This window comes from Odontomachus brunneus, unplaced genomic scaffold, assembly GCF_010583005.1.
Source record: "Odontomachus brunneus isolate Ranch 3 - 2012 unplaced genomic scaffold, Obru_v1 Obru_scaffold_013, whole genome shotgun sequence".
In the NCBI taxonomy this organism is placed as follows: Eukaryota; Metazoa; Arthropoda; class Insecta; order Hymenoptera; family Formicidae; genus Odontomachus; species Odontomachus brunneus.
In genome coordinates this window covers 3,097,358-3,112,691 of record NW_022639463.1, presented here as the reverse complement: position 1 = coordinate 3,112,691, position 15,334 = coordinate 3,097,358, and the positions used below count along the sequence as shown (strand labels likewise).

Here is a 15,334-nt window from a genome sequence, read left to right as displayed (position 1 = left end):
ATATATGTGTATTAAGAAATTACCAATCCAATTATTAAAAGAAACATAATAATTGAAGAAAATAATTTTATGATATTACTATTTCTTCTTTTGCCCATCTTTTTTTCTCTTTACCATTTCTATATCTAATATGTTTAAACATATTAAACTTATTATACATATGTGAATATTAAAAATAAAATCATAATATTTTTATTTTAACTGTATTAGTAAAAAATGACATTCTTTTAGTTTAATAAAATAAAATAAGAATTTCTTGCTTCTCTTGTTTTACTTTGATTAACTTAAACATTAATTTAATAAACTTAAAAATTTATTTGATAAATTTAGAAATAGAGAATAAATCTTCTTAATTTAATGACAATATTAAAATTATCACATTATGTATTATTTCAATAATTCAAATATTAATTTTAATCACTATTGAATCAAGAATATATACTCCAATTACGCGTGCTGTTGAAAATTTTATTGATTCAACAAAGAGAGAACCGTCCAACTACGATGTCGGAAAGACAATAGACGTTCGGCGGCACATCGAGCGATACTGACGCGGCAGAGATAAAAGACTAACGTTAGTAGGCGCGCTATGGTCTTTTAGACCGCTAAAAACGTATCAAATTTTACATAGAAATAAGCGCGCTACGTTGTCTACTTCTCCATGCTATACGAGAAAACATCAAAGAAAATTTACGTAAAAGCGAAAATACGATAATGTCAATAGATTAGGTGATATAAGTAGAAAACGAAAAAGTACGGGGAAATGACCGATACGCGCCCACTCCCGGATTAAAAAAAATATTTGCAATATTTTTTTCACTGACCATCCAACCATTATCTTTTCTTAATACACACATTTCATGTCGCATCCTTCCAAGATCATCGAGAGATTGATTTTCAAACAGACATCGATTACGACGAAAAATACCACTTGAAAAGTCGAACTTACCCTGACGAAGGGCGACAGAATCTGCTGCGGTACAGACTGTGCCTCATTCATGAGATATTGAAACAGATACCCGCACGCTCTCACGCCGTTCATGACTATTTGCACTCTATCTGCGGCCAAGTATGAGAGTATTACCGCGCACACGCGGTCCTTCTCCTTGGGATTGTATACTGTGGCGGGTGATTCCTTCAGCGCTACGAAAAGCGCGGCCGAACGTCCGTGTCTGAGCATCCAGTCTGCGTTGACATCGTTACCTAATCGAATGTCCAATTAATACAAAAGCAAAACATTTCATTAATAATCTTCAATCGCAAATTGAAGTTCCCATTAGTTAATTCTTGCAAACTCACATAAAAGATGATCATTAAACGCGATCGCCAGCTGTTCTGGGCTTAACCAGCGTAACAGGGCGCCAAAGCAACCAGCAACTGCGTTCCTCGTTACGTCCTCCGGATGACTCAGCATACTGCTGAGCGTCGCGAATACTTGCTTCTTCATCGGGTCGGTCATTTTGTCGCCAGCGGGCGTTAGCACGCCTCTGAGAGCTTGCAACATCGTTTCCCTGTACAAGAAAGTATCAATAGTAAATTCTCGAAACACAACAGTCCTATGTGCATAGATATGAGCTACAGCTCCATATTCTGAACTCTTATCTATCGCTAAAAGCACTTCTAAAAGTAGCTTATAAGCTTTCCAATCGATAAATTACTTTTAGAGACGCTTTTAGCAATTTAGCAAAAAGAATTCAAGAAATATGGGCCATTATATAGAAATAATATAGAAATAAATTAGAATAATATAGAAATAAATTACATGGAAATAATCGGGACTACCTTATCGCTGGATCATCTCCTGTCTTAATACCGGTATGAAGCTCCGTGAATAAAGGATCTACACGTGTGTGGATGACAATCAAATTACTGAGAGCATACGCTGCTTTTAATCTGACTTGTCGATTGCTGTCGTTCAAAGCTCTCAGAAAGGTAGTTTGTAGTTGTGGCAAAAATTGTTTCAGCATAACACCAACCTATCGATTATATCGATATGTAAAGTATATCAATAATTTCGATAATATTCAGAATTATTATACATACTTTTCCAAGCAATATCGCGAGTGTCTCCAGTACGGCCGCCTTGACGCTCCAGTTAAAACGATCGCCGAGAATTCGGATGAGCGGGCCGGTGATCTGCACCACGCTTGGTTGCAATGCGGACGCGCTCGACAACCTTATGACTTCTCCCAATCCTTGAGCAGCGTGTTCCTTTGCCTCCGGCAGACCGTTCAATATGGCCTCTCGGAAGATAGGTAAAATTGGCGTGATTCCTTTGGGAAGACAGAATCCGGGCAAGAGTTCTTGGCCCTTCAGATCAGATACTGCAAATCGAACAGCTTGCCTAATGTCTTGCACATGTGCTATCTGTTGCTCCGACGATAGAGTCTGCAAGAAGTAACAAAAACGCAACAGAGAGTTAGCTAATCTTCTTAGAAAACTGCATCTGCAATCGTGTCTTATATCGTCCTTACTATATTTATTTAAATTAATACTCGACAAGCGCAGCGTACTCGCCTTGGTTACGGCAGTGAGCGCCTCCCAGCTCATTTGCAACACGTCTTTATCCTCGTCGGTGAACAGATGGATCAGACCTCTTAACAACTGCGGCACATATTGACTGTAATCTGCGCGAGTATCACGACAAAACGCGCAGAGTAATGTCGCGGCGCTTCGCCGTTTTGAGAGATCCTCCGCTCTCGTGGCTTCCATCAACTGATCCATCACAGTCCTAACGCCTACTTCGTCGGTAACGGAAAGCACGACGGCTTGACAGTATTCGAGCTCCTGCAGCTCATTCGCGGTTCCTTGAGCACTGGAAAGAGCAGTGAGTAATGCTGGCAAGATCCTGTGAAGGAACCGTGTCAATGCTTCACCTGCCACGCTGGCCAGTATCGAGAGTGCTTTCGTGTTAACCGGCGGTGAAGCTAACTGCGGGACCAGATACGGCAGTACGACGCGCGACTTGATCGCCATCACTTGGCGCAAGCCGTCCAACGTGTTTTCCGCCTCGGCCGTATCGGGCGAATTCAATTGCGTTAACATAGCCGGTAATATATCGTCAAGAGCGCGAACGCCCACCGTGGAATGCAGACCGTCGAAAGTTTTTGCCGCAGCCTGCCGAACTTCAGGTAACGGGTCGCAAAGTGCTTTTCTGAAACGAGACAACAACGATACTTCTTTTAACTCGCATTTCATGATCATGAAAAAACGTGGTTTACGATTCTCGCGCTTTGGTTGTATGAGACTTTCGCTAACTAGTGTTCAACTCACCTCACCGTCGGCACAAGACTTATAACAAAGGTCAAGACCATGTCTTTGTTGGTGCTCGCCATGATCTCCGACAGACCAATGCACACTCCTTGTCGCTGATCGGCTTGATCACTCTGCAAACCTTTCTCCAAGATAGGTATGATCTCTGGCAAAACTCTCTCTCCTAGTTTCCGAACCAGGTCGCCTAATGTCCGGGCGGCTACTTGTCTCTTATCATAACTTGTGCTCGCTAAGCATCCTAGCAGGAGAGTGAATAGTGTCGGTAGTATCTCTCGTAGAGTTCGCGGCGTATTGGTCACTACAACCTTCCAAACGTGAAGAGCCGCTTGGCGCACCATCAGAGCTACGTCTGAACGACCCATATACAAGCCAGCTAATACACGATTCCGTCTCTCGGCGCCCAGAGCGTTTATGATAGCGTAGTGCGATTGTTCGGTGCCGAAATTGTCGTCTTCGCTTGCGGTCTCCGTTGACATCTTGCCGGACACACCGGAGATCCTGTACAGCAGATCGCCCAACAGCTGCACGGACGAATAACGGATGCGCCAGTTATCGTCGAAAAGACCTTTCTCCAGTTCCGGCAAAAGCAACATTATAGCAGAGTCGGCGTAAAGATTCACGATACGTTGCCCTGCTCTCAAAGCGGTCTCCCGCACGTATTCGTTCTCGTCAGCAAGAGCCTTGAGTATGGGGTTGATGATCTGACCGATGTACGGTGTAAATTCCGTAGTGAAAGCGCTTGGCATGTATATGAACATCATGATATAACCATCTTTCACATGAGGCGCGATGTCGGTCCTCTCTGCCGTGCTGATGATCTCGGGCATGAGCTTGTGAAGCTTCTCGACTCCCAGCCCACGCACCACCTCCGAGAGACCCTGAGCGGCACCGGATCTATCGACGCTACTACTCTCCGAGGTGAGAGTCTGCATCAGCCAAGGCAGTAGGTCCTCGAAACTTGATTCTCCCATACCGCGCACCATTGCGCCTAACGCTCTCGCTGACACGCTGCGGACTTCGGGTACAGGATCCAGCAGACTCGTCTTCAGACCTGGGATTATAGTTGGCAAATACGGGGTCAAGTCTTTCTGGTCCGTCAACGAATACATGTTGCCGATGATCTGCGCGGCCATCTTCCTGGTTTCAGTGGAGCGGTCGAGAAAAGCACGCTGCACCACGGGCATGATCAAAGCTAACGAGGGAGCGTCGATAAAGTGCACGAATTGAGTGTCCAGTAATGTTTGCAAGCAGGTGGCGGTCTTATGCGAAGGATCTTGCAACGCTTTCAAGAGTACCGGCACGATGGCTTGGATCTCCGGATTACGGATGACGCTGCCAATGACCTTGAGAGCCTCTGCGCCGGCCTCCTGCACTTTCGTGTGGGAATCACTTAGCACTTCTATTAGTTTGGGCACGATACTTGGTAAGCAGCTGCTTAACTGTTTCGGTGCACAGTAAGCCATTGCGCCCAGTAACTCGACGGATCCTAAAAGTAAAAAATAATATAAGAAAAAGGAAAATAAAATAAAGAAAGGTCGGTTCTCTACTTTTAAACGCTCTGTCTCTACATAGAACGTAGCGTGCAAAATTTATTATATTTTTGCTTCTTTTTTTGCTCACCCGTTTTCGTCCTCCACGAGTCTTCCTCCAAAGCCGCTAGCAGACTGGGCAGAACGAGTTTGACACCATGGGCAGAGAGCTTGCTCATAACCACCCGGGCAGTGTCGTCGGTGGCGGCTCTCACATACTGACTTGAATCACCGAAGCATAACAGCAAATGCGGCAGTACGTGAACGATATAAGGTTCGAATAGCCTTCCGAGCATCGTGCATAACATCTCGAAGGCGAATAGCGCTCCCTCGCGATGTCGGTAGTTTTTCTTGTCCTGGATAGCGTTGGTCAACGTGGTCATGATGTCCAATTGCTTGAGCGCAAGTATCCCCATGCCCTTGATGATACCCGCCAATCCGTAAGCCGCGCCTTTACGCTCACCATATTTATCAGACTTCAGCAATTGATCCATTAAATTATCCACGATTTTCGGCGCATCCTCCTTGATGGAAGGTACTAGGTGCGGCAGGCAATTCGCCACGGCCTCTTGCACCTGCTGCGACGGGGTGGAGAGCGCGGCTATCAGTCGCATCACGATGGGCTTGATGCGCAGATCGTCTTTGTCCAAATGTCTCGCCAAGGAACCCATGAGGATAACGACCGACTGTTTAATCGAGTCGAAACTGCCAATCTTCGGCGCCTTGTCCATGAAATCCTCGAACACAGGCAACAAAGAGGTCACGTTGACCTTGCCGTGAAGGTCGACCGCGGCGACTGCGGCAGTCAGCATCTCCGTGCGCACAGATTGATTCCTGTCGCCCAATCCGGTCGAGACGAAGAATTGTACAAGCCGGTGTATCGTGTCGGCGGTGAGAAGCGGCGCTATCTGCGCCAATGCGAGAGCTACTCCGCGTCGTGGTCCCCACGTGTCAATTGGTTGCTCGATCACACGACCAAAGTCGTTCAGTTTTGGCGGAATCATGGCCAGTTTCTCTTGATAGAGTTGCAGCACATTATCCAAAACGGACGGCGTGAGATGCGGTACAGTGGCCAAACACTGTGCCAGCGCGTGCGCGGCCGCTTGCTGCACCGGCTCCACGGGGTGCGCGATGTCTTGGATCAATTCGTCGCAGAGTACCTCTGCTCGCGCGGTCAGCTCGGCCGCGTTCCACAGCTCGTTGGCGAGAATCTTGTTCTCGTCGCTCACATCAAACCGGGCGATCCATACTCTCCTGGTGAGCCTGTCTAGTTGATCCTGATCTTTTTTGTGAGATGGGAAAGCTTGGCGTATCACTGCCAATCCTCGGAGAGCGGCGTCCCTCACAGTGGACAATGAGTTCTGCAGCGCGCCGATCAGAGAGTCAATGTCCTCGCTGGTCGCGATTGCCGTGCCAGGTTGGCCGCTACCAGAATGTGCGACGTCCAGCAAAGTCGCGACCGCGTGAGACTGCACCCGACCGGTTGTTTTCTCCATTAGTTCGATTAGCAGGTCGAACATCTGTTTGCGAGGCAAGAGTCTGGGATGCCTCGGGTCCTTCAGCTCGTTGGTGCTGCCTCTCTGCTTGGCGTGTTCCTGTATCAGTTGCAATCCTTGTACAATCATACCGTCGTCCTTATATGTCAACAGAGTCTTCCTCACGAACGGGAACACATAGCAGAAGGCGGAGGCCGTGAATAACTCCTTCTTTTTGATCGTTACCGTATGGATCAAATTCAATGTTCTCTTTACCGCCACGTCGAGATTTTCCTCTTCCCAGGCTGGGTCCAGGTCACATTGCGGCTGTAGTTGCCGCAGTGTGACGTGAGCGATTAGATCGCCCAAGATCGCGCTGTTGTCTATTGTCACAGTTTGACGAAGAGCCAAAAAAAGCTCTGCCATCTCAGGTGCAGCTAACGGAGAACCCAGGTTCTTCAAGATCGACGGCAGGAAGTCCTTCAGGTACAGAGACAATTCCTGTCGATTACCACGTATCGAGCATGTGACTAGAGACACTGCAGTGTCGATCTTGACTTTCAACTCTGTCAATCTCTTGCGAATGCCGTTTTCCTTCGCAATCTGCGCCTTCAGAGTCTCCTCTTGCTTCGGCGTCAGCTTTGGTTCCTTGATCTTACCTTCCCTCTTCCGTTTCTCGTACAACTCGCGCCGTAGCTGAAGCTCCTCCTGTTGTTCCTTGAATGAATAAACTTTACTTTCTCTCTTCATGTTCATTGAATTGAGAATGTCATTCTCGTCGTTGACAGGCAACACACTCTTGTCATAAAGCTCACCCTCGGGAGTGAGATACGTGAAATACTCGTCCTTGGTAACTCTCAGAATCTCTGGATCGTCCAGCTTACTAGTCACGTTTGATACTAATGCGGGCAGAAAAGCGTCCGGCGCCAAGGACACAACCTTTATGAGCGCGTTCTCGTAATTCGCCAGCGGTCTGTAGTTCTGAATCAACATCTTCCTCACTTCGCTGCTGTAGCTACGCAGGAAGTCCTTGGGCACGAGATTGTAGTTCTTGGCTATCTTAAACCACAAATTCGGCATAGCCTTGAGCAACGCCGGATGATGGGACGGAAGCAAGGCGTCTCTGGTCATCTGCATGGCGGGAACGTCGAACAAGAAAGAGCCAGAGCACAGGGCGAACAAACCGTCCGCGAGACACCGACCGGTGATCTCCCCCATCGAGGATTCCTCTCTGCTCTCTTTGTCCGTCTCCGACTTGATCTTAACATTTTCTAGAAACTTGTTGAATTCCGCCAGGAGAGCCTGTGCCGGTGCGTAAGTGCTCAAGCCGGTCATGACTTTCTTCACCAACGGGAAGCACCGTTGTCTCGTGGTGGAATTCGGCGCGGTCGCGCAGGACACGACAGCGCGGTGAACTCCGTTCAACGCTTTCTCGTTCAATCTATCGGAGAACTCGCCGACAAGTCGTTCGCAAAGCAACATCAGATGATACAAGATGTCGTCGCCGCAGGTCGACAGGAACTTCTCAGAGAAAAAGATCTGCTCATCAATCGCGCTCCACAGCACACTCTGCTTATCGTTCTCCACTTGGTCGGCCAGCACGAACTTCAGCAGCAGATATGAGGCGACCAGACCCTCGGTCACCGCTGTTGGCTGCGCGCACTGCTGCATAGCTCTGCTTATCGCCTGCGCGAGAGTTGGTGCTATCACGCTCGCGTAAGAGGTGGCGGAAGTCGAGAAGAACAGCTTAATGTAAGCAGTGCGCACCGCAGCGGTGGATGTTTTCGCCGCCATTCCTTTCTTGAACGCGTCCACCACGCTCTTGGGCACATTGGACGAGAACTTCTTCGACCACAGTGCCATCATCTCCAGAGCGTGTATCAACGTCTTCTCGTGCACCTCGGTCTCAAGGACTTTGACGAAATGCTCACACGCAGTCTCCGCCAATTTCTGCACGCTGCTGCCCGACGCCGCGTTGTAGCTGAGATTGCCGGCTCCTTGCAGCACGGAGATCTTGTGAGTCGCGACTGTGAGCTTGCCCTCGGAGCCGTGGAATACCGCAAACACTGATGACAACAGCGACTCCAAAGCCGTGGTATCGGAACATTGCAAAGCAAGTTTGCGACAAGCCCCGACCGCTTTGTCACGCACCAAGTCTTCTTTGGAGTGTAGATTGGCAAACAGCCCTTTGCTAATCTCTAGGCAATATTGGCTAAGGTCGAGACTCAGTCCGTTCAATATGTGACCGACCGATTCGATTATAATTTCTGGATTCCGCAACATAGCTTTCTGCAGGGCGGGAAGCAATTGGTTCTTGAATTCCTCATGGGTCAATCGTCGAAGAAGCGGTACGGCTACGTCGACTACATATAAGTCCGGTTTCTTCTTGCAACTGATAGTTACTTTAATAAATACATCTAACATGTTTACCTGAAATTTATGTAAATTAATATGCACGTCTACAACAGTGGCAGCATATTTATTGAAAATCATTAACACTAAAACTAACATTAACACTAAAATTAACATTAACATTAACACTAAAAACAAAAGAATCATAATGACAGATTTATAATTTCATACAAATATTACTTATTTATATAAAACAGTGCAATTTTTATATTTCTAATTGATGCTGAATAAAATGAAAAAGAATAAACAATTTTACCTTTGCATTACAAAAACCTGTAATTTGAACTGTTCTGATAGAAATAAGTCATTACTTATTGGTAGCTACTAGTGTTAACATAAAATTACTGTCATTTTTAGTTTTCTTACCTTCAGCTGTTCCACCAGATCGTTCCTCTTGGAGACAACTAGATATTTGGTGAGCAAACTCGCCAAAATTATCGTACCATTCCCAATTTCCAGTTTTGTTAAATTTTCCACATATATAATCTCTATGTCTTTCATAATTGTCCATTCATGAACAAGTAACATGTATACCTTGTTTGAAAGCTTCACATCACCAGATGCAACAGCTGCAGCAGATAGATTTGCTTGAGCTTCGATGAGCTTTGGTAAGATCTGAGTAATATCCATTTCTTTGTTATATCCATAGAGAATAACTAACGTCGACCATTTCAATGCAACATATGCAGTTAAAGAGGTATTTAAACTAGAAAAAAATAATATTTTAAAATAACACCATTAAATCATTAAAGATAGAATAGAAATATCAATTCTCAATCTCTATAACTTACGTAGCAACCACATTCTTGTGCCAAATGGCTTGCTCCGTGATCACAGCTGTCATATGTTTGACAGTTGCTTCTGGTTGTTTCTTAAGCAATTCTACGATCAGGTTTCTCACGTAGGATTGCGAAGCACTGTCTTTGTACCTATGTAAGGTAAGCGATAGAATTTTACATACTCCGTTGACAATTTTCTCGTTAATGCCTGCAACGAACGAGAAGGTAGATCACATATCCGCTCGATCATCGATACGCCGTTCGCGCACAATTTGTATGTAAATCATGAAAGGCGCACAACAGCATCGAGAGTGAATCTTGCCTCTTCTCTCCGGATCGCCGGCAGATGCCGAAGTCACTTATCTCTTAATCAAAAATTAAAACATTCCTCTCGCAATACTCACCGGGATTTGACAACACGCTGACGACATTTTGCAAAACCTCACGCCGCTCCTTTTTGCTGGCGGTCTGAACTCGATTCGGTAGATCCTTTAGAGCTTTTGCTAACTGCAACAAAATATGTGCCGATTACAAAGCGCCGAGCCGCAGGCATACGATATTTTCTCGTGCTCCACGTGACTAACTTACCTCGACATCCGCCATATTTCTTCAAAAACCGGACCGATACTAAAGCGCCGCTCTTCGCGACCACGTATTTCGCGCAAATGTGATTAGAATCGTGACTGTCGTGTCCTTTTATTTCAATCGCTATCAGAAAATGCGCCACTTCGCGCTATTCTGTTGCTAATAAACATAAACTTATTTACGAATTATATTTATTTACTTCGAGAAAATTCCCAATATTACTCTATTGCCTGTATGCTCCATTTATCGAGTGCGTTTGCCTGCTTATTACTGTAATATCGGTTCAGCAGAACATATGGTTTATAAAATTGGGACTTTATTTTAGACGCATATTAAACCTTTATTTTTCCTTGTTTAAGAAACCAAAAGCAACTGTCAAACATATGACAGCTGTGACACGGAGCAAGCCATTTGGTACAAAAATGTGTTTGCTACGTAAGTCACAGAGAATGAGAATTGATTTTCTCTATTCCTATTTTTAATGATTTGATACACTCAACATACCTGAGAGATCTAGAAATTAACCTATAAAATACTCTTCGATATTATTTCACTGTTGTTATTTTTACTGCAATTAGAGTCCGTTGAACTTTATTTTTTCATAATTGAAAAAAATGATCTTTTGAATTTAGCGCGTAGAATATGCTGTTGCCAGCATTGAGTCATACTACTTGAAAACAAAAATATTTCGGATAGACTCATAATGTCCACGTATCAGATTATGAATTCAGTAGTGCGATTTTGCAAATTGTTGACGTTTCATCCGATTACAAATATCACAAATACAAAATAATTTTTTTCATATTTTAATCAAAAATAGAAAATGCCTTTAGGTTTGTTCGCGTCGCATGCCCCTACTCGCTCCAACGCATTCTGATTGGTTCACGTCACCACGCGGACCAATCAGAATGCGTTGAAGCAAGTAGGAACACGTTGAGACATGCGACACGAACAAACCTTTTGCCTATCTCACGGTTCTTCGCGAGAGGTCTCCACTATGGGTGCTTTCCAATGAGTGGGACCCGATTGACCACGGGACAATTGGACACAGATTGTAATAATTGGTTCGATCTGGTAATTCACTAGATAATTCTTTGCATCGGTTAGTTGATCCAATATATATTGATTAAACATAGAGTTATTATATATATATACACACACACACAAATATATGCATCTATTTGATATTAACTGTATTGGTACACATGTATAATAAGTATTTTGCTAACACATGTATGAACATAATCTAAAACATGATCTGCAAACATTATATTTAAAAAATGTTATGTATGTTTCAAAAATTAATATTATATATACATTACATTTTTTCATTGTGATACTTGTGTATCACGTTTTATTAGATTATGTCGATGTACTTTGATGACAAATTACGATTTTAATATAAGCTCATATAGTTGATGCCAAATTAATGTTTGATTTAATCTTCTTGTGTATTATTTATTTTACATATACTTGCATATTACTTTGACATATTTTGGTTAACTGTCACATATAATTGTTGACACAGCCAATATTTGTATTTACTGCTCCTAAATTCACTGAAAAAGATACACAAGGAAAAGAGATTTGATTGGCTGAATACTGCAGCAGTGAAGTTATATTGAACTGAATACACTCGTTTCGGTAACGTTAGTATCACATTTTGTATCGATACGATATCGCTAGCTTGAGTTACAGAATAGCTTTTTCGTTACAAGTCGTTAGCGCAAGCGACGATCGTCGCTACGTAACGATAACGACGTTGTCGTTAGAAAGTTAGAGAATAGGTCTACAGTGCTGGGATTCTGTAACTCGTTATTGGAGTTAACGACAGTTTCGTTATCGTTGCGCAGCTTTTGTATACCGTAGAAAAGCTGCGCAACGATAACGAAACTATCGTTAACTCCAATAACGAGTTACAGAATCCCAGCACAGGGCCAATCGAGCACACTAAAAGTTTACGATAAAAGTCGTTAATCAAGTAGTACGCCTCAGCGACGAATCGGACGGACTTCCTTTTACTTTCAAGTAGTACGATTGAACGGAGAAAACATTGCGTATGATGCAGTACTGATAGTACATTCCACTTAGACCAGTATCAGAAAGAGAGATTCAACGGAAAGTCAAATGATCTTTTTACTTTCGAGCATACTACGCGCGCCAAATCAGCACATAACCTCCACGTCGCAGTGATATCACTTTGAGCAGGTGTGTCATATAATCATATAGGTTCGAAGACGTCAATATAAAAAGAGAAAAAAAGAGTTAGTGTCACCTTTGAGTTCGCTTTTCTTGACTCGTCTGATAAGATAATCAGCAAAAAAGAAACGAAAGCACCGTCAACGTGCACTGTTCCCTTCTCCAAATCTCCTCACGTTCCTTCTCGCGAAGAGTTGACAAATTTTCGAGCGTACGAGGATAATGTCTGACCCGCGCGTAAGAACGCTTAAAATCAAGACTGGTGTGGTAAAACGTCTTGCGAAAGAAAAAATTACGTACGAGAAAGAAGCGGCGCAGCAGCGGGAAAGGATACAAAAATTGAGGGAACAAGGTGAGGATTGTTTTTCACGCATTAAGACTACAAAGTACATGATTCTTAAATGTGAAACGTGCGACTTCGAAATGATTCGTCTCGTGTGGCAAATTTGAAGTTGACTGCTTTCTGTACACAGTTTTTGCTATCACACTGTGTAGTGAAAATAAGTTTAAACTATAAAATTTGAAGGAAGCTGGTCACTTATACATTGTTCTCAAAATTACATCTCTAAAATATACATTGCTGCTAAGTATTTTTATTTACATATAATACAAAATGTTTAAAATTGCAAATTCTTTTGCAATTTTTAAAAATTATTAGTTGTCTTTTGTGATATGTTTGTATAACATTAACATATTCATGCTATCTCATTGTCACTCACAGACAAAGATGGCTACGATATAAAGAAGCAAGAAGAGGTGCTTCAAGAATCCCTTATGATGGTACCAGACTGCCAACGGCGTCTTGTTAAAGCATTTGAGGAACTAAAAAAGATCCTGGATACTGAGCAGGATTTGAAGGAGTTTGAGGATTACATTGAAGCTGAGAAGGTGCTGCAAGAGGCGGAGGCGCAACTACCCAAGGAAGGAGACATCTTGCAAATGTGTTAGGAAGTGCTGCAGTGACTTTCACAAAATTATTTCTCAACTATTATTTGGACAGTGTTGCTCACCACTTTGATTAACGACTACTTACGACCGAGGCGGATTATTAATTTTACGCCTTAAAAAATACACGTAGCATTACATTTCTGTTTCTTATAGTTAATCGAACACTTAAGTATACTAAGCAAACATGTACAGCAGTCAATCCAATGAGAGAAACACTATTCAACAGACGTATGGAAATCCGCATTTCAACATGTATTATCCGATGACTCAGCAGCAATTCGCGTACGATGCGAGTTATAGCCAGAGTATGCATTACAATGTTTATCCAAGCCATTTAACATGTGATAACAGTATCGTTAATGACGCGATAACGTCGATCGATGGATTAAGAGCGAAACAAGAGGACGAGCGGGCCATTGAACAATTCATCCGGGAAACCGACTTGAAAACTCCCAGGCAAGACACCCGAAAGAAAGAGCCGTATAAGATTGCGACGATGAAAAGCGCATTGATAACGGTGGCAAAATTGAACAAGAAACTCACGGCTGTTTGGATGGAGCTCAAGAATAATGTTGATCTACCGGCAGCGCAATGGCAGGAGAAGATCAACGCCTGCGAGGCCATCAAGCATGAGATCCGTGAGATCTTACGCGGCATAAACGACCCAGACTTCATGAATAAAGTGAAGAAGGACTTGGAGAGGCGCAGGAAGAAAAGGCTGAGGGAGCAGTCCAAGAGAGAAAAGTGGAAGGAAGAGAAAATAATGAGAGCAGAGCAGAGAGCCAGATTGCACGTAAAGGCGGACTCGTGGATCCGCAAGGAGCAGGCGGTGATCGAGCGCGAGAAACAGGAAGTGAAGCTGCGCAAAGATGCGGACATGATCCTGTCCGACGTTCGCGGCAAGAGAAACGACGCGCGCAAGTATCTAGGGGTGTTGCAGGAGCTTCAGAATTTACGAAGGATCAAGTTGAACATCGCCCGTGCGAGAGGCGAGCATTTGTCGTTGGCAGCTGACGAAGCATTTCACAATATCATCGGTAGTATTTTATCGTTCGCGGCAATTTTTTAATGCGACGTTTCGCTCACGCAAGGCCTTATTTTTATTTTAGGCCTGAGTATCAATCATGCATCTTTTTCCTCAATTTCATGAGAAATGAACATTTTTTACTACTTTAAAGCATTTGAAAGTTTTCACGAGTTTAAACCAAAAGAAAAAATACATGATCAGTCTCTTGTTCTTTTTAACTGAATTAATGCTGCACTGGAACTTGTTTTTTTGGCCTATATTCTGAACCCTCTTTTATCGATAAAAGTGCCTTGAATATAGCTTTTCAACCAATCAGGTGGCTCCTAAGCCTCTTTTAGAAACACTTTTATAGATAAAAGAGGATTTAGAATATGGGCCTTTCCCTTTGACGCTCGGTTGTGCATTTCTTTCACTTTAAAGACAAAAAGTACAATCTAGTTCAACTAAAAACAGATCTATTGATTCTCAATGGATTCTTTTCAGACAAGTTGAAAGAACAGTGGACCACTTTGGATCGCGAATATTCTATGGAAGAGCAGGGTTTGAAACTCATGCTGAAAACGAACAACGATAAGAGAATCGAGAAACAAAGCAAGAGTGTATTCGACAACTGGGAAAACGTGCTATTCGGCAGAAATATATCTGCCATGGAACGATATTACGAGAATTTGAGTTGCTTCATCGTGACTCGGTGTGTATTTTTTTCAATGTTAATTTTTATATACTTTCAATATTGCATGCACACAGAAATTGTTCTGATGTGATTCTAAACGATTCTCATGTGTTTCAGTACTACCTGGGACAAATTCGTAAGTTCTGAGGACGACGCGACAACAATTCCGGTTGGATGGATAATGCCTGAGAAACCATCTTCTGCTGCATGGCAAAAATGTCTCGCTAAGGAGAGTTCTTGAGTGAATGACGTTACATGACGATACGTAAACTTAAGGAAAATAGGAAAGAATTTGCTATGACCATTTTGCAAATTAAATTGTGCGAATTACATATCTCGGTAGTGTTCTTTACTAATCTTAATCCCGCGAAAAGAATGCACACTTGGAAAAACGATTTCCATATTTACAAGTTAATCATACTTTTTCCACGAAG

At 43.4% G+C, this 15,334-nt stretch overlaps 3 protein-coding genes across 3 annotated transcripts in view; 2 read left to right on the top strand and 1 right to left on the bottom strand.

Moving 5' to 3' along the window:
- Positions 1-10,457, bottom strand: part of LOC116840971 (eIF-2-alpha kinase activator GCN1) — a 12,488-nt gene extending 2,031 nt beyond the window's left edge. The window contains exons 1-11 of the mRNA XM_032808374.1: positions 10,057-10,457; positions 9,873-9,975; positions 9,481-9,676; positions 9,056-9,395; positions 4,894-8,707; positions 3,274-4,759; positions 2,518-3,154; positions 2,044-2,388; positions 1,783-1,976; positions 1,300-1,511; positions 950-1,203 (exon numbers count right to left, since the gene is read on the bottom strand). Of these exons, the coding sequence (XP_032664265.1) occupies positions 950-1,203; positions 1,300-1,511; positions 1,783-1,976; positions 2,044-2,388; positions 2,518-3,154; positions 3,274-4,759; positions 4,894-8,707; positions 9,056-9,395; positions 9,481-9,676; positions 9,873-9,975; positions 10,057-10,071 (7,596 nt within the window). The 5' untranslated portion in view covers positions 10,072-10,457. The remainder of the gene's footprint in view (positions 1-949; positions 1,204-1,299; positions 1,512-1,782; positions 1,977-2,043; positions 2,389-2,517; positions 3,155-3,273; positions 4,760-4,893; positions 8,708-9,055; positions 9,396-9,480; positions 9,677-9,872; positions 9,976-10,056) is intronic.
- A 1,540-nt stretch (positions 10,458-11,997) lies between these two features.
- LOC116840985 (tubulin-specific chaperone A) lies at positions 11,998-13,235 on the top strand. The gene is made up of 2 exons (XM_032808408.1): positions 11,998-12,604; positions 12,974-13,235. The coding sequence occupies exons 1-2, from the start codon at positions 12,475-12,477 to the stop codon at positions 13,198-13,200; spliced, it is 357 nt and encodes a 118-aa protein (XP_032664299.1). The 5' UTR covers positions 11,998-12,474; the 3' UTR covers positions 13,201-13,235.
- A 109-nt stretch (positions 13,236-13,344) lies between these two features.
- LOC116840984 lies at positions 13,345-15,232 on the top strand. Its single transcript, XM_032808407.1, has 3 exons — positions 13,345-14,237; positions 14,711-14,918; positions 15,018-15,232. Exons 1-3 carry the CDS (start codon positions 13,385-13,387, stop codon positions 15,139-15,141), a joined length of 1,185 nt encoding a protein of 394 aa, XP_032664298.1. The 5' UTR covers positions 13,345-13,384; the 3' UTR covers positions 15,142-15,232.
- The last annotated feature ends 102 nt before the right edge of the window (positions 15,233-15,334 follow it).

Bases quoted from the DNA above. Each gene is read 5' to 3' on its own strand.
- LOC116840984 (XM_032808407.1), top strand. From the start codon at position 13,385: ATGTACAGCAGTCAATCCAATGAGAGAAACACTATTCAACAGACGTAT. The intron at 14,238-14,710 runs GTAGTATTTTAT...GATTCTTTTCAG, and splicing joins AGCATTTCACAATATCATCG to ACAAGTTGAAAGAACAGTGG. The intron at 14,919-15,017 runs GTGTGTATTTTT...CATGTGTTTCAG, and splicing joins AGTTGCTTCATCGTGACTCG to TACTACCTGGGACAAATTCG.
- LOC116840985 (XM_032808408.1), top strand. From the start codon at position 12,475: ATGTCTGACCCGCGCGTAAGAACGCTTAAAATCAAGACTGGTGTGGTA. The intron at 12,605-12,973 runs GTGAGGATTGTT...TGTCACTCACAG, and splicing joins ACAAAAATTGAGGGAACAAG to ACAAAGATGGCTACGATATA.